This window comes from Melospiza georgiana, chromosome 31, assembly GCF_028018845.1.
Source record: "Melospiza georgiana isolate bMelGeo1 chromosome 31, bMelGeo1.pri, whole genome shotgun sequence".
NCBI classification, from domain to species: domain Eukaryota; kingdom Metazoa; phylum Chordata; class Aves; order Passeriformes; family Passerellidae; genus Melospiza; species Melospiza georgiana.
Window position 1 is genome coordinate 3,611,364 of NC_080460.1, and position 19,436 is coordinate 3,630,799.

Below are 19,436 nucleotides of genomic sequence, written 5' to 3' on the forward strand. Positions count from 1 at the left end.
CCCAGGAATTCCAGAGCCCTCCGTTATTCTGGGGTGACCCCACACATCCCAAAGGGCTTTCCCACCCCAAATTTCCCTTTCCCACCCCCGATCCCACATTTCCTTTCCACTCCCCGCCGTTTCCCCTTTGATCCCGGCGGGGCCTGCCCGGACGCTGCTGCTGAGTTAATTAACGGCTCCCTAATTAGCCGAGCCCCAGCGATTGCCTTTCACACTCGGCTGCCCCGGCTGTTTCCATTCCCGCCCGGTCGATGCTCCCAAAGTCACTCGGAGGGCGATTCCCGCAGGTTCCAGCTCTTTCGGGGACAAAAACCCCAAATCCGGCCAAAAACCTCAGAAATGGGAACGGCCGGGGCTGCTGGGGCTGGCAGGGAGGGAATTCCTGACCCTTTTACCCGGGAAAATCCAGGTTATCCCAGTCCAAATTAAATCCAGGTTATCCCAGTCCAAACTGAATCAAATTTATCCCAGTCCAAATTAAATCCAGGTTATCCCAGTGGGGATATTCCCTTTTACCTGGGAAAATCCAATTTATCCCAGTCCAAATTAAATCCAGTTTATCCCAGTGCAGTTCAAATCCAGTTGATCCCAGTCCAAATTAAATCCAGTTTATCCCAGTCCAGCTCAAGTCTGGTTTACCCCAAGCTAATTTAAATCCAGTTTATCCCAGTTCAGCTCCAGTCCCATCCCAGTTGAGATTTAAATTAAATTTCCGAGATTTGGGATTTTTTCCATCAACCTCACGCTTTTGGCAGGATTGATTTAATTTAAGGGGAAACAAATTCAGGGTTTTTCCTCAGGAGGGAAACCCCAAACTGGGCAGTTTTAGGGATAACATTGAGCCTTGGCTTCCCAAGAACATTCTCGGGTGAACCTGAGGATTTCAGGAAGCTGGAAAAGCACAAAAAGCAGCAAAACGCCCCCAGGAATAGCTTTACTCTAAAAATTATCTTTTAAAAAATAAAAAATCCCAATCCCCAGGAAATCTCGGCAGATTGGGATTCCTGGGTGATGGATTGGGGTACAAATCCTTTAAACTGAGATAAAATGGGATTTTGGGGGATCTGGATGAGCTGGAAGCACAAAGAGCCCCCGGGTAAAGCCAGGCTTTGTTAGGCACGGTTAAATGGAGGCTCCCGATCGATCCCGGGCTCGGACATCTGGGATTTTTCCCACATGGAGATTTTCCCCCTTAAATCCCCAAAACCCAGCCAGGAGGAGGAACTGGAGCTGGAAAACCCAACTGGAATTCCAGGGAAATCCGGGCAGGGAAAGCAAACCCAGTGCTGCCCCCGATCCTGTGAAACCCCAACAGGAGATTACCCCAAAAGGGAGATTTCCCCAAAAGGGAGATTTCCCCTTCCAAACTCACCTGGAACTCCCCAAAAAGAGATTTGGGATCGGGTTGTGAGGTCAGGGAAAAGTGGGATTAATGGGAGTCAGAGCTGCTCTGCCAGCGACCCCAAAGTGCCAACCCCAATCCCACAAAATCCCAAACAGGAGATTTCCCCAAAAACCAGATTTTCCCAAAACCCAGATTTCCCCAAAAACCAGATTTCGCCTTCCAAACTCACCTGGAGCTCCCCAAACAGAGATTTGGGATCAGGCTGTGGGGTCAGGGAAATGTGCAATTGTCAGGAGTCACAGCTGCTTTTCCAGCGACCCCAAAGCGCCAGCCCCGATCCCATGAAATCCCCAAAAAAACCAATTTCCCATTTTTCCAAACTCACCTGAGGCTCCCCAGGGACAGCTTTGGGATGGGGCTGTGGGGTCAGTGGAGTCGGGACTGGCAGGAGTCAGAGCTGCATCCCAGCGATGCCGATGCCGATGGATCGATGGCGGCCGGAGCATCACGGGAGCTCCGGGGGAGGGAAGGGAAAGGAAAGGGGGGAACCCACGGGATCGGCCCCACGCGGGGACGGGGATTCCGTGTGGGATCGCTGGGATGGGGGAAATCCAGCCCAGGCTGCAGGGCTTGGGTTCGTGGGGTTTGGGGGATTCGGGAGGGAACTGCTCTGGAGTTTAGGGAATGGCAGGGAGCTCCAGCTGTGGGATGATCCCAGATCCCCTCAGTAGGATGATCCCAAACCCCATCCATGGGATGATCCCAAACCCCATCCATGGGATGATCCCAGATCCCCTCAGTAGGATGATCCCAAACCCCATCCATGGGATGATCCCAAACCCCATCCATGGGATGATCCCAAATCTCCTCAGTAGGATGATCCCAAACCCCATCCATGGGATGATCCCAGATCCCCTCAGTAGGATGATCCCAAACCCCATCCATGGGATGATCCCAAATCCCCTCAGTGGGGTGATCCCAAATACAGCACAGGGATGATGCCGAATCCAGCACTGAGATGATCCCAAATCCCCATCCATGGGATGATCCCAAATCCCCTGGAGAGCCAAGCTCAGCCCCCAAGGGATCCCTCCCAGATTTAGGGTCAGGATTTCCCCATGGCAGGTTTGGGGTCAGGATTTCCCCATGGCAGGTTTGGGGTCAGGATTTCCATTGGGAGGATTTGGGCTCAGGATTTCCATTGGGAGGGTTTGGGGTCAGGATTTCCCCTGGAATTGTTCCCAATTCCACGTTTTCCCTTCCACCCCATGATTTCACGGTCGGCCCCGCTCCCTGCAGCCTTTTATGGGAACATCAATAAATCCCATCCCATTTCATCCTAGCTTGCCCAAAGGAAATACAGGACCTGAGAGGAAAAATCCCTTTTTTTTTTACATTTTTCCCAACAGGAGCTGAGAGGAAAAAAATCCCAATTTTCTCCCAATTTTCTCAATGGGAGATGAGAGTAAAAATCCCTTTTTTTTTACAATTTTCCCAACATGAGCTAAGAATAAAAAACCACAAATTTTTCCCCAATTTTCCCAAAGGAAATCCACGACCTGAGAGGAAAAATCCCATTTTTACCCATTTTCTCAATGGGAGCTGAGAATAAAAAAACCCCAATTTTTTCCCAATTTTCCCACAGGAATTCCACGAAATTTTCCTATTTCCAAAATATGAAAAATTCCTGTTTTTTCACAAAGAAAATTCGGGAGCTGAGAATAAAAAAACCCCAATTTTTTCCCAATTTTCCCACAGGAATTCCACGAAATTTTCCTATTTCCAAAATATGAAAAATTCCTGTTTTTTCACAAAGAAAATTCGGGACCTGAGAGGAAAAATCCCATTTTTTTTCCGTGTTCTGCTATGAGTCCGAGTCCGAGCGCTCCTCACACTTTGCGGAGGAAGGCGGCTCCTTCATCCAACTCCTCCTCCTCCTCCTCCTCCTCCTCCCAGCCGCCATTCCCGGTGCTCCCGTTATTCCCGATGCTCCCGGTGTCCCCGCCATTCCAGCTGTCCCCGTTGTTCCCGATGATCCCGGTGTCCCCGCTATTCCAGTTGTCCCCGTTATTCCCGGTGCTCCCGGTGTCCCAGTCATTCCCGTTATTCCCGGTGCTCCCGCCATTCCCATTATTCCCGGTATTCCCGATGCTCCCGGCACTCCCGGTGTCTCCACTGTCCCCGTCAATCCCGTTATTCCCGGTGCTCCTGTAGCTCCCGGTGCTCCCAGTGCTCTCCGTGTTCCCGGTGTCCCCGTTATTCCCGGTGCTCTCGTAGTCCCCATTATTCCCGTTTTTCCTGGTGCTCTCATCATTCCCGGTACTCCCGGTGTTCCCGGTGCTGCCGTAGCCGCCGTCCCGGGGCAGGCACCAGCAGCAGCCGGCTCCGCTCAGATCCAGCGGGGCCGCGCCCGGGCCCGGCCGGGAATCCACGAAATCCCAGCGGGAACGGAGCTCGTTCAGCTGCTGCCAGTGCAGCCAGGCCATGGCCAGGCCCAGCACCTGGGGAGAGAAACCCCAGAGGGTCAGGGCCATCCCAAAAGGGTCAGGCAGATCCTAAAGGGGTCCCAAAAGGGGCAAGGAGGCCCCAAAAGGGACAGGGATATCCTAAAAGGGGACAGGGGTATCCCAAAGGTGTCAAGGATAGCCTAAAAGGGGTCAGGGACACCCCAAAAGGGTCAGGGAGACCCCAAAGGGGACAGAGACACCCCAAAAGGGTCAGTGATATCCTAAAGGGGTCAGGAATATCCTAAAAGGCTGAGGAATATCCCAAAAGAGGACAGGGATAACCTAAAGGGGTCGGGAATATCCAAAAAGGGGTCAAGAACACCCCAAAAGGGTCAGGGATATCTTAAAAGGGGACAGGGACACCCCAAAGGCATCAGAGAGACCCCAAAAGGGTCAGTGATATTCTAAAGGGGTCAGGAATATCTTAAAAGGGTGGGGGATATCTCAAAAGGGGGCAGGGATGTCCTAAAAGGGGACAGGGACACCCCAAAAGGGTCAGAGAGACCCCAAAGGGGACAGGGACACCCCAAAAGGGTCAGGGATATCCTAATGGGGTCAGAAATATCCTAAAGGGGTCAGGGATATCCTAAAAGGGGACAGGGATATCCCAAAAGGGGACAGGGATATCCTAAAAGGGTCAGGGACAGCACTGGGATAAGCGGATAATAATGGGATAATTAATAATGAGATAATAATGGGATTGTGCTGATCCCCACCCCGAGCGAATCCTTTGGCATTTGGTGTTTGCAATCCCATTTCCATGGTGTCGGCTGCAGCCTCGCTCCCATTATGGAACTGTCACCAGTCCCCACTAAAATCCCAATCCCGATCCCCCAGAGCCAGAAAAACCCTTTGAAATGGGGGATTTGGGGCAAATTTGGCATTTTCGCCTCCCGGAAGGATTTGTGTGTGAATTCCATGGAAACAGAGCCGGGGCTGGGGCTGGGATGGCTCCTGCTGCTCTGCTGAGGAATCCCAGAAAAAATGGCAATTGTGGAAGGGAATAAAACCATCCAAACCCGATCCCAAACCCCAGAGAAAATGGGGAATTTTGGAAGGGAATAAAACCTTCTAAAGGCTTTAGCCAGGATCCCAGATCCCAGAGAAAATGGGGAACCGAAGGGAATAAAATAAAAGGGAATAAAGCCATCCAAGATCCCAAAGCCCAGAGAAAATGGGGAATAAAAGGGAATAAAACCAAGATCCCAAATCCTAGAGAAAATGGGGAATAAAAGGGAATAAAATGATCCAAACCCCTCAGTCATGACCCCAAATCCCAGAGCAAATGGGGAATAAAACCATTCAAGATCCCAAATCCCAGAGAAAATGGGGAATAAAAGGGAATAAAACCATCCAAGATCCCAAATTCCAGAGAAAATGGAGAATATAAGGGAATAAGCCATCCAAAGGCTTTAGTCAGGATCCCAAATCCCAGAGAAAATGGGGAATAAAACCACCCAAGATCCTGAATCCCAGAGAAAATGAGGAACAAAACCATCTAAAATCCCAAATCCCAAGGAGAATGGGCAATAAAAGGGAATAAAGCCATCCAGGATCCCAAATCCCAAGGAAAATGGTGAATTAAAGGGAATAAAACCATGCAAAGGCTTCAGTCAGGATCCCAAATCCCAGAGAAAATGGTGAATAAAAGGGAATAAAATAAAAGGGAATAAAATAAAAGGGAATAAAGCCATCCAAGATCCCAAATCCCAAGGAAAATGGTGAATAAAAGGGAATAAAATCATGCAAAGGCTTCAGTCAGGATCGTGAATCCCAGAGAAAATGGGGAATAAAAGGGAATAAAATCATCTAAAATCCCAAATCCCAAGGAAAACGGGCAATAAAAGGGAATAAAAGCATCTAAAACCCCAAATCCCAAGGAAAACGGGCAATAAAAGGGAATAAAACCATCTAAAATCCCAAGGAAAACGGGCAATAAAAGGGAATAAAACCATCCAACCCCCCCAGCCACGCTCCCACCCCCCTTCCCGCCCCTGCTCTGCGTCACGGCCCCGCTCCCGTTCCCGATCCCGATCCCAAATCCCCGCTCCTGTCAGGGTTATGGATGGATCCAATATCGGCTCCGCGCTTACGGCACCGCGGGGAGACGGGAGCACAGCGGGGCGGGCTGGGCTGCAAAACCAGAAAATGGAATTTTATCTGGGATTGGGATCCTGGAACTGCGGGGTTTGGGATGGAGGGATGTGCCTGTTCTTCCTGGATGGAATTTCAGCGCCCAAGGGGGGGCAAATCCATGGAAAAGGATTTTTAATTGATCCAGGGGGTAAAGAAATCCCAGGAGCTTTGGGAATCCATTAAAAAAAAATCCATAAATCCCAGGAGCTTTGGGAATCCATAAATCCCAGGAGTTTATGGGAATCCCTAAAAAAATCCATAAATCCCAGGAGTTTATGGGAATCCATTAAAAAAAACATAAATCCCAAAAGCTTTGGGAATCCATAAATCCCAGGGGTTTATGGGAATCCCTAAAAAAATCGATAAATCCCAGAAGCTTTGGGAATCCATAGAAATTCCATAAAACCTGGGAGTTTATGGGAATCCATAAAAATTCCATAAATCCCAAGAGTTTGTGGCGATCTCTAAAAAAATTTATAAATCCCAGAAGCTTTGGGAATCCCTAAAAAATCCATAAATCCCAAAAGCTTTGGGACCCCATAAAAAACCCATAATTCTCAGGAGCTTTGGGAATCCATAAAAAAATCCATAAATCCCAGGAGTTTATGGGATTCCATAAAAAAAAAAAAAAAAAACTTTTCCATGGGAATTTGGGAACATTCCCCAGTTCTGGCTGGATCCTGGAATGTTGAACTTCCCCAGAGTTTACAAAACCCAAATTGGGGTTTTTCCCCCTCATTTTTTGGCTTTCCATTCCCTACACTGGGATTTCTGCAGAGCTCGGATGGAAAAATCCCAAATCCCCCATTCGTTCCCTTTTCCCTCCCCCCGGAGCCTGGGGGAGGCTGGAGAAGGAACAAATCCCAAATTAATCTTCCCAGGAAACGCTGAACGTTCTCCATCCCTGTCAGCCGGAGATGGAAAACGCCCGGCGGGGGAAAATTCCGCGATTTCCACGGAACGGGCTCGTCCATCTCCGGCACTGCGGGGAGGGAGGGATGGACAGACGGACAATAACTCACAGGGATGGATGGGACAGAGGGACAAAAACTCACAGGGATGGAATGGATGGGACAGACAGACAAAAATTCACAGGGATCGATGGATGGATGGATGGATGGATGGATGGATGGATGGATGGATGATGGATGGATGGATGGATGGATGGATGGATGGATGGATGGATGGATGGATGATGGATGATGGATGGATGATGGATGATGGATGACGGATGATGGATGGATGGATGGATGGATGGGATGGATGGATGGATGGATGGATGATGGATGGATGATGGATGGATGGATGGATGGATGGATGGATGGATGGATGGATGATGGATGGATGGATGATGGATGGATGGATGGATGATGGATGGATGATGGATGATGGATGGGTGATGGATGGATGATGGATGGATGGATGGATGGATGGATGGATGATGGATGGATGGATGGATGGATGGGTGATGGATGGATGATGGATGGATGGATGGATGGATGATGGATGGATGGAGGCAGAGTTTGTGCCTGACCCGGAGTGGAGGGGAAATGAACAAAACCTCTCCCATGGGATTGGAGTTTTCCCTTTAGAAGGGCTGGGACGCTCCCAGCAGCATTCCAGGGATTTGCCACTGCAGTTCCATCAGCATTCCAGGGATTTGTCTCCAGCATTCCAGGGATTTGTCTCCAGCATTCCAGGGATTTTTCCCCCATCATTCCAGGGATTTTTTCCCCCACCATTCCCCATTCAGGCACCTCTCCAGCTCCATCAGCATTCCCCAATTTTTCCCCCCAGCATTCCCCATTAACCACTCCAGACCCATCAGGGCTCCATTCCCGTGGATTTCTCCCCATTAGCATTCCCCATTAGCATTCCTCATTAGCATTCCTCATTAGCATTCCCAATTAGCAGCCTGCTGTTAATGGACCAGGCCTCGGCATGACTTTCCCTGCCCCACCAAAGGATTTTTGGGATCCCAAAGGATTTTTCCACATCCAGCAAGGAGCCGAATCCTCAGCACTGAGAATCCCAAAACTGCGGGGTCACCCCTGATCCCGGGAACTGCAGCTGGGATTGGGAATTGCAGCGGGAATTTGGGGGATTGGAGCGGGAATTTGGGAATCGCAGCGGGAATTTGGGAATTGCGGCTGGAATTTGGGGAATTGCAGCTGGAATTTGGGAATTGCAGCTGGAATTTGGGCATTTGGGGATCTGGGAATGTGGGATTTGAGGCGTACCTGGGGCAGCAGCAGGGAGCAGACGATGGCCAGCGTGGCCTGGAAGTTGTCCTTGAGCCAGAGCCCCACGGCGTGGATGCAGCCCCGCACGTGGATGGTGCCCAGCAGCTCCAGGCGCTGCCAAGAGGAGATGGCATCACAAATTCCCGGGAATTCGGGGATTTATCCGCGGCTTTCCCCGGAATTTTGGCTCAGGTTGGGGGATTTGGACCCAAATCATTGCCCCAAGGGAGAGGTTTTTGTTCTGGGGCTTCCAAAGGAGCTGAGGTGGGAACAAATCCCAACTTTGGGGCTCTGAGATATCCTGGAGCGTCCAACTCCCTCAGATGGGGCCTGCCCGAGCTGGGAATTCCTGTAAGGAATTCCTGTAAGGAATTCCCACATTTCTGCAGGGAATTCTGCCACCAGGAATTCCCACATCTCTGCACTGGGCTGATCCCTGGATCCCTCTCCCGCTGGGAAGGGCTGAGGCCACTCCCAGGTGAGAATCCCAGAGCACCAAAAATGCCCCAAAATTCCCGGGGAAAGCCCCAAAACGGATTGGGGAAGGGGAATTCCCGCAGGGAGTGTTGGATTTTTGGGATGTGGGGGGAAAAAAGAGCAGAAAATTCCCAAAAATATCCAAAATTCACCTCCTTGTCCAGGGCGCGGTACCCGCACAGGGTGTTCACAACTGCTCCGGGAACCTGTGGGGAACGGCACGGGAAGGGTTAACCCGGGATAGGGGCGGGGCTAACCCGGGATAGGGGCGGGGTTAACATGGGAAATCACCAGAAATCCAAAGGAAATTGGGAATTCTGGAGGGGCCCCTCGGAATTTGGGGTGTCCCTGGGGCTGAGGGCGAATCCCATTCCCAAACCATTCCAGGGTTCTGGAGCGGGGCTGGGAGAGCTGGGAATGGAGAAGGGAAATTCCAGGGAGAGCTTCCAGAACATTCCAGGGCCTGAAAGGGGCTCCAGGAGAGCTGGGGAGGGATTTGGGATAAGGGATGGAGGCTCCTTCAGCATTCCCAAAAAAACCTCCCCAATTTCTCCCCCTCTGGATTAAGGGAATTTTCCCCTCTCCCTTCCCCCCGCTCAGGTTTTATTTTTACCAAATTATCCCAAAAAACCCCCAAAAAAGCTCCCTGCAGGAATTCCATCTCCAGGAGCCTCAATCAAGGCCTTGATTAGAGAGCAGCTCAAATCTGCATCTCATTTGCATATCAGCCTAATTAAACCCCTTCACATTTCCCTGTTTCTCCATTAAGAACAATGAGGGATTGATGAGGAATTCTCCTCGTTGCCTTTTTGGGATTTATCCCAAACTTTCCTGGCCTTGCTTTGGGATATTTGGGGATTTTCAGGATCCTGAGGTTTCGTCCTGGGATGGAATCCTGGAGGAGGGCTGGATGAAATTCATTTTTAGCAAGTTTGCTCTGCAAAATTTTTGAGGGGAATTCCCTGGGAATTTTGGGATTTTTCCCTGGAATTCTGGGATATTTTTCCCTTGAATTCTGGGATGTTTTTTTCCCTCAAATTTTGGGATTTTTTTTCCATGGAATTCTGGGATTTTTCTCCTGGAATTTTGGGGTTTTTTTCCCCTGCAATTCTGGTATATTTTCCCTGGAATTTTGGGATTTTTTTTCCCTGGCCTTCTGGGATATTGTCCCTGGAATTTTGGGATTTCTCTCTAGAATTCTGAGATTTTTTTCCCTGGATTTCTGGGATACTTCCCCAGGAATTTCTGGGATATTTCTCCCAGGAATTCTGGGATATCTTCCCTGGAATCTTGGGAATTTTTTTCCCTGGAGTTTTGGGATATTTCCCCAGGAATTTTAGGACCCCCCTGCTCTGACACAGCAGGAGTGGGGAAGGAGGGGATCTCCCCCAGGAATTTTGGGATTTTTTTCCCTGGATTTCTGGGATATTTTCCCTGGAATTCTGGGATATTTCCCCAGAAATTCTGGGAATTTTTTTCCCCTGGATTTCTGGGATTTTTCCCTGGATTTTTGGGCCGTTTCCCACTCACCCCTCGGACGCAGCACGAGTGGGGCACCCCGCAGGCCAGGGCCCCGCTGCCGTTGCACCGGTGGTACTGGTTCACCTCCCAGTCCCGGAATTCATCCCCTCCACAGCAGGAAAACTGCAGGGAAAACACAGGGAAATCACAGGGAAAACACAGGGAAATCACAGGGAAAACACAGAGCTGGAAACCCCAAAATTCCAGGTACTGGTTCACCTCCCAGTCGCGGAATTCATCCCCTCCACAGCAGGAAAACTGCAGGGAAAACACAGGGAAAACAAAGAGCTCGGAACCCCAAAATTCCAGAGGAAACTGCAGGAAAAACACAGGGAAAACACAGGAAAACCGCAGAGCTGGAAACCCCAAAATTCCAGGGGAAACTGCAGGAAAAACAAAGGAAAAACACAGGAAAAACTGCAGGAAAAACACAGGGAAAACACAAGGAAAATCACAGGGAAAACAAAGAGCTGGGAACCCCAAAATTCCAGGGGAAATGGGATAAACACAGGGAAAACACAGGAAAAAAACTGGAAAAATAAAGAGCTGGAAAAGCCCAAAATTCCAGGGGAAACTGCAGGAAAAACTGCAGGAAAAACAGAGGGAAAACACAGGGCTGGAAACCCCAAAATTCCAGGAAAAACACAGGGAAAACACAGGGAAAACAAAGAGCTGGAAACCCCAAAATTCCAGGGGAAACTGCAGGGAAAACACAGGAAAAACTGCAGGGAAAACACAGGGAAAACACAGAGCTGGAAACCCCAAAATTCCAGGAAAAACACAGGGAAAACACAGAGCTGGAAACCCCAAAATTCCAGGGGAAATGGGAAGGGATTCCCACTCCAAAGGGATTTGGGGTTGGGATTTTGGGGGGAAATCCCTCCCTGGGAAGGGCAGGGATTGAATTCCCAGGGAATTTTCCAGCCCTGGAAATTCCTTAAAAATCCTGGAAAAGGGATTGGGAGAACAGGGAATGGATTCAGGGTAATGGGATCATTAATTGGGATCATAATTAATTGGGATGATGGAATTCCCAGGGAATTTTGGATCCTTGGAAGTGCCCAAGGCCAGGCTGGAAAAACCTGGGATGGGGAAAGGGAATTTTAGGATCCCATCCATCCCAATCCCAGAATTCCAATCCCATTCCCCTTCCCAATTTTCCCTGCTCCCTGGGAAGTTTAAGGGTTAAAAAAAAGGGAATTTTTCCCATTTATCCCCATTTCAGAGGGGTTCAGACCCATCCCCATTTCCACACTTTAATTCCAGGTGACAAATCCCTTTTTTCCAGAGGCAGGGATGGATCTGGGGGCTCTCAGCCACCCCACAAATCCCCACCAGCCCCTCAGGGATTTCTCTTCCTGTCAGGATAAATTGGGATCAAATCCTGCAGCTACAAAGGGAAAAAATTCAAATTAAAAAAAAAAATCTCTTTGTTTCCTGCAGCAAAGATAAAAAAATTCCAATCAAAGTCACCCCGAGTCCTCCATGGAATAAAAATGAGCTTGGGCTGGATTTTGCCCATTTTTTAAGCACTAAAATCATCCAGGAACAGATTTTGGGAGAGGTTTTCCCTCTGCTCCCATTTTCCAAGGAAAAACCTGAAAATCCAGGGGAAAACACTGAAAATCCAGGGGGGAAATCCTGAAAATCCATGGGGAAAAATCCTGAAAATCCAGGGAATTTCAGGGAAATCCATGGGAAAATCCAGGGGCAAAATCCTGAAAATCGAGGGGGAAAAATCCAGGGGAAAATCCAGGGGGGGAATCCTGAAAATCCAGGGAGAAAATCCAGAAAATTCAGGATTTCCAGGGGAAACGGGGCATGGGATTGAGAATTCCTTGGGAAATTTCCCCTTTTCCCATCCAAACCTTTTCCTGCACAAAATCCAGGATATTTTTGAAGTCCAGGTCGTCGTAGTAGTGCCGGATTCCCTCCTGGATGTTGGAGTGGAAAACCTCGTTCATCTGGGATGGAGAAACACAAAAGTTGGGAAAATCCATGGGAAACACAGAATTCCACATTTTTCACACCAGAGCAGGGATTCACCCATCCCAAGGTGATTTTTTGGGATAAAATCCACAATTTTGGAGCTGTCTGGATCCATTCCTGCCTCATCCAAACCAAGGAATTTTTATCTGCCTTATTTTTGCTGTTCCTCATTTGCATATCAACAAAGCTGATTTGCATATCGAAATTAATTGCTGGTCGTGGCTGATTTCACCTGAAATCCAATTAATTTTGGGATTGGGGGTTTGATGAAAATCCGTTGTTCCAGAGGGGGATTTGTGCTTCCCACAATTCCCCCTTTATCTGGCCTTTAATTCACTTTTGATATCATCCCGATTAATTAAAATTGACTTTAAATTAATTTTACTTTAAAACTCCTGCTGCATCCCAGAGTTCCATCCTGAGGAATTGCAATTCCAGTTTTGGGAATGACAATTCCATGTCCAGGAATAAAAATTCAATTTTCAGGAATGACAATTCCATTTCTGGGAATAGCAATGGAATTTTTGGGAATAACGATTCAATTCTCAGGAATAACCATCCCATTTTTGGGAATGACAATGGAATTTTTGGGAATAACCATCCCATTTTTGGGAATGACCATTCTGGTTTTTCGGGAATGACCATTCTGGTTTTTTGGGAATTACAATGGAATTTTTGGGAATAATTATTCAATTTTTGGGAATAATTATTCAATTTTTGGGAATAACCATCCCATTTTTGGGAATGACCATCCTGTTTTCAGGAAGGACAATTCCATGGTCAAGAATAAAAACATTCCATTTTTTGGGAATGACCATCCCGTTTTAGGGGATGACCATTCTGTTTTTGGGTATGACAATGGAATTTTTGGGAATAACCATTCCATTTTTGGGAATAAACATTCTGTTTCTTGGGAATGACAATGGAATTTTTGGGAATAATCATTCAATTTTTGGAAAAAACAATGGAATTTTTGGGAATAACCATCCCATTTTTGGGAATGACCATCCCGTTTTCAGGAATGACAATTCCATGGTCAAGAATAAAAAAAATTCCATTTTTGGGAATAACCATTCCATTTTTGGGAATGACAATGGAATTTTTGGGAATAATGATTCAATTTTTGGGAATGACCATCCCATTTTTGGGGATGACAATGGAATTTTTGGGAATAACCATCCCATTTTTGGGGATGACAATGGAATTTTTGGGAATGACCATCCCATTTTTGGGAATGACCGTTCCATTTTCGGGAATGCCGATGGAATTCCCGGCCGTGTCCGTGTCCCACCTTGCTCTCGAAGATGATCTCCACCAGGATCAGCAGCAGCTCCGTCAGGAAGATGAGCAGCAGCACCCAGAAGAACTGTGGGAGGAGAGGACGGGTGGTCACGGATCCGACCCCGATGGGACACCCAGAAATGAGGAATTCGCCGCTGGAATTCCGGATTTTCCTGGAATTCTGGTGGAAATTCCACCTTGGTGTCCCCGTGTGTCACCGTCCATCCCAGAGAGGGGATCGGGAAGGATCGGGAAGGGATTGGGAAGGAATCAGAAAAGATTGGGAAGGAACTAGGAAGGGAATGGCAAGGGAATGGGAAGGGAATGGGAATGGATCAGGAAGGGGATGGGAAATATTAGGAAGGACCAGGAATGGATTGGGAAGGAATCAGGAAGGGTCAAGAAGGGACTGGGAAGGGATCAGGAAGGATTGGGAAGGGAATTGGGAAGGGATCAGGAAATATTGGGAAGGATCAGAAAGGACCAGGAAGGAGATTGGGAAGGACCAGGAATGATTGGGAAGGGAAAAGGAAGGGAACAGGAAATATTAGGAAGGATAAGGAAGGATCAGGAAGGGATTGGGAAGGGAGATTGGGAAGGATCAGGAAAAATTGGGAAGGAATCAGGAAGGACCAGGAAGGGAGTGGGAAAGAATCAGGAAGGATTGGGAAGGGAACGGGAAATATTAGGAAGGATCAGGAGGGGTTGGGAAGGGACTGGGAAGGAGCCCGAGGGTCCAAACTAATTCCGGATTTCTCGGAGGAACTTCCCGAGGAAATGTCCCTCCGGCCCTGCATGCTGAGTCAGGCAGAGCCGCTCAATTCCGATTCAATTAACGCGGCCGCTAACGAGCTCATCAATCCCCATTCCCGCAGCAGCCTCGGGAACTGATGGATCCCTGTGGGAGCTGCTCCTTCCCTCCCTTAACGATCTCCGAGCTTTGGTTCCTCCTTAATTATCTCCAAACCCGGACGTTCCAGCCCCAGGACACCCAATTTGGGTGCTTTAATCCTGTCCCTCCGGGGCGAATTTGGGGTGAATTCCTGTCCCTCCGGGGCAAATTTGGGGTGAATTCCTGTCCCTCCGGAGCCCAAATCCCGTGGGTTGGGGTTGGGCTTTCCAGGCCATCGATCCCGGGGGTTTGGGGCCGTTGGGAGCGACGCGTTCCCAGTGGATGCCGTGGAGGTGGGAGATGGATGGAGCTGTCAGCTGCACCCGAGTGGGCACAAATCAGCCAAATTCCGGTGGGAATTGCACAGAGCAGGCACAAATCAGCCAAATTCCGGTGGGAATTGCACAGAGCAGGCACAAATCAGTTGGAATTCCAGTGGGAATTGCACAGAGCAGGCACAAATCAGCCAAATTCCGGTGGGAATTGCACAGCTCCAGGGAGAAACCAGCCCAGCTCCTTTGGAACACCAATCCCAGATCCTTGGAACCCAAATCCAGGCTTAAAAAAAAAATCCCAGATCCTTTAAAACCCAAATCCAGGTTTAAACACCAATCCCAGATCCTTGGAACCCAAATCCAGGTTTAAACACCAATCCAGTTTTAAACACAACCCTGGATCCTTTTAAACAAGATTCCCAAATCCTTTAAAACACAAATCCAGGTTTAAACACCATCCCAGATCTTTTTAGAAACAAATCCTGACCCTTTTAAACATGGATCCTGGAGCCTTTTAAAGACAATCCCAGATCATTTAAAGATGATCCCAGATCCTTTAAAACAGAAATCCCAGATCCTTTTAAAGACAAATTCTGAGTCCTTTTAAATCCAGTCCCGGATCCTTTAAAACACAAATCTGGATCCTTTTAAACACAATTTTCCATAAAAAACCCCAAGGCTGCAGCTGCCAGCCCCAGCTCGGCTCCAAGAGCTCCTCCAGGGCCTCTCTCCCTGATTTGCTTTTGTTCTGGGAATTCTCCTGGAAGGGACCGTTCCCATCCCACCAGGGCTCTGATTGCTCCTTCCTGCCCTCGGCAATTCCCGGCCTTTCAGCGCCCCTGCCCACAAATCCCGGAGGGGGAGGCGCTGCTGGGAATTGGATTTTCTGGGAATTGGATTTTCTGGGAATTGGGATTTCTGGGAATTGGTTTTTCCTGGGAATTGGATTTTCCTGGGAATTCTGTTTTCCTGGGAATTCACATCCCAGGGTGGACCTCGGGAGGGAAAACGCTGTGGAATTCCCTCCATGGAGCCCCAAACCACGGAGGTGACACCACATCCACGGAATTCCCAAACTATGGAATTTACCCTGGATCCATGGAATTCCCAAACCATGGAGATGACCCCAGATCCATGGAGATGACCCCAAATCCATGGATGTGACCCTGAATCCATGGATATGACCCCAGACCCATGGAATTCCATAGAGATGACCCCGCAATCCATGGAATTCCACGGATGCACCCCTGGATCCATGGAGATGAGCCCAAATCCATGGAATTCCACGGAGATGACCCTGGATCCATGGAGAAGACCCCAAATCCATGGAATTCCACAGAGATGACCCTGGATCCACGGAGAAGACCCATAATCCATGGAATTCCATTGAGACGACCCCAGATCCATGGAGATGACCCCAAATCCATGGATGTGACCCTGAATCCATGGATATGACCCCAGACCCATGGAATTCCACAGAGATGACCCTGCAAACCATGGAATTCTATGGATGCGCCTCTGGATCCATGGAGATGACCCCAAATCCATGGAATTCCATGGATGTGCCCCTGGATCCATGGAGAAGACCCCAAATCCATGGAATTCCATTGAGACGACCCCAGATCCACGGAGATGACCCCAAATCCATGGATGTGACCCTGAACCATGGATATGACCCCAGACCCATGGAATTCCACAGAGATGACCCCAGATCCATGGAATTCCACGGACGCGCCCCCGGACCCGTGGAGATGCCCCCAAATCCATGGAATTCCACGGATGCGCCCCCGGACCCACGGAGACGACCCCAAATCCATGGATGTGACCCGGATTCAGGGATATGGATATGGATATGGAATTCCACGGATGCGCCCCTGGATCCATGGAGATGACCCCGCAACCCATGGAATTCCACAGACGCGCCCCCGGAGCCGTGGAGATGCCCCCAGCCCCGCGGCGGGCGCTCACCGTGCGGAGCAGGGCGCGGTTGTCGCGCAGGCTGCCCACCATGCCCACGAAGGACACGAGGAACACGCAGGAGCCCAGCAGCAGCAGCAGCACGGCCGGCGCCAGGAAAATCCCCTCGAGCGTGCGGTGCCGCTGCCGCTCCGCCTCCGCGTACGCGCCCAGCGCCAGCAGCAGCAGCCCCAGCAGCTGCGGGGGAAAGTCGGCAATTAGTCCGGGATTTATGGGATTTATGGGGGTTTTAGGGTTTTCAGGGTTTTTGGGGTTTTCAGGGTTTTTAGGGGTTTTGGGGATGCCCAGGGTTTTTGGGGTTTTTCAGGGTTTTTCGGGGTTTTCGGGATTTCCAGAGGTTTTGGGGTTTTCAGGGTTTTTCAGGGTTTTTAGGGGTTTTTGGGATTTCCAGGGTTTTTGGGGTTTTCAGGGTTTTTCAGGGTTTTTTGGGGTTTTCGGGATTTCCAGGGTTTTTCAGGGTTTTTGGGATTTCCAGGGTTTTGGGGGTTTTTTCAGGGTTTTTCAGGGTTTTTAGGGGTTTTCAGGATTTTGGGGGTTTTCAGGGTTTTTAGGGGTTTTGGGGATTTCCAGGGTTTTTGGGGTTTTTCAGGGTTTTTTGGGGTTTTCAGGATTTTTGGGGTTTTTCAGGGTTTTTCGGGGTTTTGGGGATTTCCAGGGTTTTGGGGTTTTTCAGGGTTTTTAGGGGTTTTGAGGGTTTTTAGGGTTTTTCAGATCCATGGAATTCCCTCCCCCGGATCCCAAACCATGGCAATAACTCTGGATCCATGGAATTCTTCAAGGAAGGCTCCTTAGAGCTGGTTTGGGCTCTGAATCCATGGAATTTCCTCCCCGGGATCCCCAGTCGTGGAGGTGACTCCGAATCCATGAAATTTAGGATTTTTTGGGGTTTTCAGGATTATCGGGGTCAGTTCAAACATCCGCTCTCCGTTTTGTGGGAAAAGAAATTGTCCAGCAATTAATTGGGCAGTAATTATGCAAATGAGGCCGGAATTAGGTCAGGCTGAAAGGCTCCGGATTCCCTGGAGCAGAATTCCTGTCTGGGATCATCCCAGGGATGGAGGTGGGAGGGGTTAAACCATCCAAAATGGGGATTTTTGGGGTTGTTTTCCCGTTTTTTGGGGTTGTTTTCCCGTTTTTTGGGGTTGTTTTCCCGTTTTTTGGACCAATCCGAGCCCCTCGCTGGTGGATTCCCCATGGAGCTCTCCCAAAATTCCCCCAAAAATCCGGGAATTGTCCCAGGGTTCATCCACGATTCCCAGAGTGGAATTGGGAGGAAAACCCCACAATTCCTTCAGCACCCCAAAAACCTCTGGGAAACCCCAAACTGGGAGGGATCGGCTCCTTGGAACCCAAATGTTGGGATTTGCTGTGGATTTGTTTGGAATATTGCACAAATCCCACCCAAACTCCACCAGAGCCAGAAACGTGGGAGAAATCCGGAATTTTTGGGGTTTCTGGGAATGTCACAGAGCTCTGGCCCCTCGGAGCTGACAGAGCCTGGAGAATCTGGGAGATAATCCCAAAAAATTCCAAGTTTTGGTGATTTTTGGCTGTGGCCGAGCTCATTCACGCGTCAAAAATCAATAAAAACCGGAATTAAAACCATTTCCGGGCACCTGCAGAGGAATTTTTGCGCTCACACCTGAAAAATCAGCCCCACCCCGAGGTTATTTAACCCTGGGGAGGAAATATTTGGAAATAAAGTCAGAATTACCCAAAATAAACCCCCAAAAGAGACCCCAAAAGGGGCGGAATTCCCGGTTTTCCCCTCCCTTCCTCCCGCAGGTGTTTGCAGCTCCCAGGTGCGGGGAAATCCCGCCCCGAGCAGAGTCCAGGGTTTCAAAACCGCCTAAAATTCAATTTCTTTACATTTGTTTGGGATTTTTCCGGCAAAAACGCGGCTGAAACCCCCTCGATGTCTGCAGGGGGCACCTGGGGCGTGAAAAATTTGAATTTTTTTAGTTTTTTTCTGCTCCAAATGGGACTCGTGGCCACAAAGGAATCACGGGGGAGGATGAGGTGGGAGAAAACCCCACGACCGGCGGGTTCACCCCGAAATCGCCACGTTTGGAGCCAAAAATTGCCCTAAATTGCCCAGTTTGGGGTGGTCCAGGGGGTTTGGAGGCACCGCGGGTTTTCCTGAAGGATTTGGGGTCTGGGAAGGGGAAATTGAGAGGCGGAAAGGCGAAAGGGGCTGGGAAAGGCAATTTCGGTTGGGAAAAACGTGGAAAAACGTGGGAAAACGCTGGGAAACACGGGGAAAATGGGGGGAAATGGGGAAATAAAGGGGAAAAATGGGGGGAAAAATGGGGAAAAAGGGGGGGGAATGGGGGAAAGATGAGGAAATAATGGGGAAAAATAGGGGGGAAACGGGGGGAAAAACGGGAGGAAAATGGGGAAAAATGGGAAAATAATGGGGAAAAATGGGGGAAAATGGGGAAAAATGGGGGGAAAAAGGGAAAGGACGTACCGAGAAGAGCGTGGCGTAGGCGGAGAGCGCGAATTTGATGCTGTAGTAATAAAAATTGGACTCGCGGCAGGTCCGGCCCATGCCCGGCTCGTCCCGGCCGCGATCCCGCCGGGGATCGGGAACCCCCGGCTGGGATCGGGAACCTCCGGTGGGGATCGGGAACCCCCGGCGGGGATCGGGAACCCCCGGCGGGGATCGGGAACCCCGGCGGGGATCGGGAACCCCCGGCTGCTCCCGGCGGGGATCGGGAACCCCCGGCGGGGATCGGGAACCTCCGGTGGGGATCGGGAACCCCCGGCGGGGATCGGGAACCCCCGGCGGGG

General features: G+C 49.6%; 1 protein-coding gene across 1 annotated transcript; it reads right to left on the minus strand.

Moving 5' to 3' along the window:
• Positions 1-3,075: 3,075 nt before the first annotated feature.
• On the minus strand, positions 3,076-19,234 carry LOC131094896 (tetraspanin-15-like). Its single transcript, XM_058042490.1, has 8 exons — positions 19,114-19,234; positions 16,635-16,820; positions 13,510-13,584; positions 12,098-12,193; positions 10,239-10,352; positions 8,861-8,914; positions 8,229-8,345; positions 3,076-3,846 (listed from the first exon to the last, which is right to left on the minus strand). The coding sequence occupies exons 1-8, from the start codon at positions 19,192-19,194 to the stop codon at positions 3,235-3,237; spliced, it is 1,335 nt and encodes a 444-aa protein (XP_057898473.1). The 5' UTR covers positions 19,195-19,234; the 3' UTR covers positions 3,076-3,234.
• Positions 19,235-19,436: the final 202 nt, after the last annotated feature.

Coding starts and splice junctions, on each gene's coding strand:
- LOC131094896 (XM_058042490.1), bottom strand. CDS start 19,194: ATGGGCCGGACCTGCCGCGAGTCCAATTTTTATTACTACAGCATCAAA. Junction 12,194..13,509: donor AGATCATCTTCGAGAGCAAG/GTGGGACACGGA, acceptor TCTCCATCCCAG/ATGAACGAGGTTTTCCACTC. Junction 8,915..10,238: donor ACTCGTGCTGCGTCCGAGGG/GTGAGTGGGAAA, acceptor CGTTCCCCACAG/GTTCCCGGAGCAGTTGTGAA.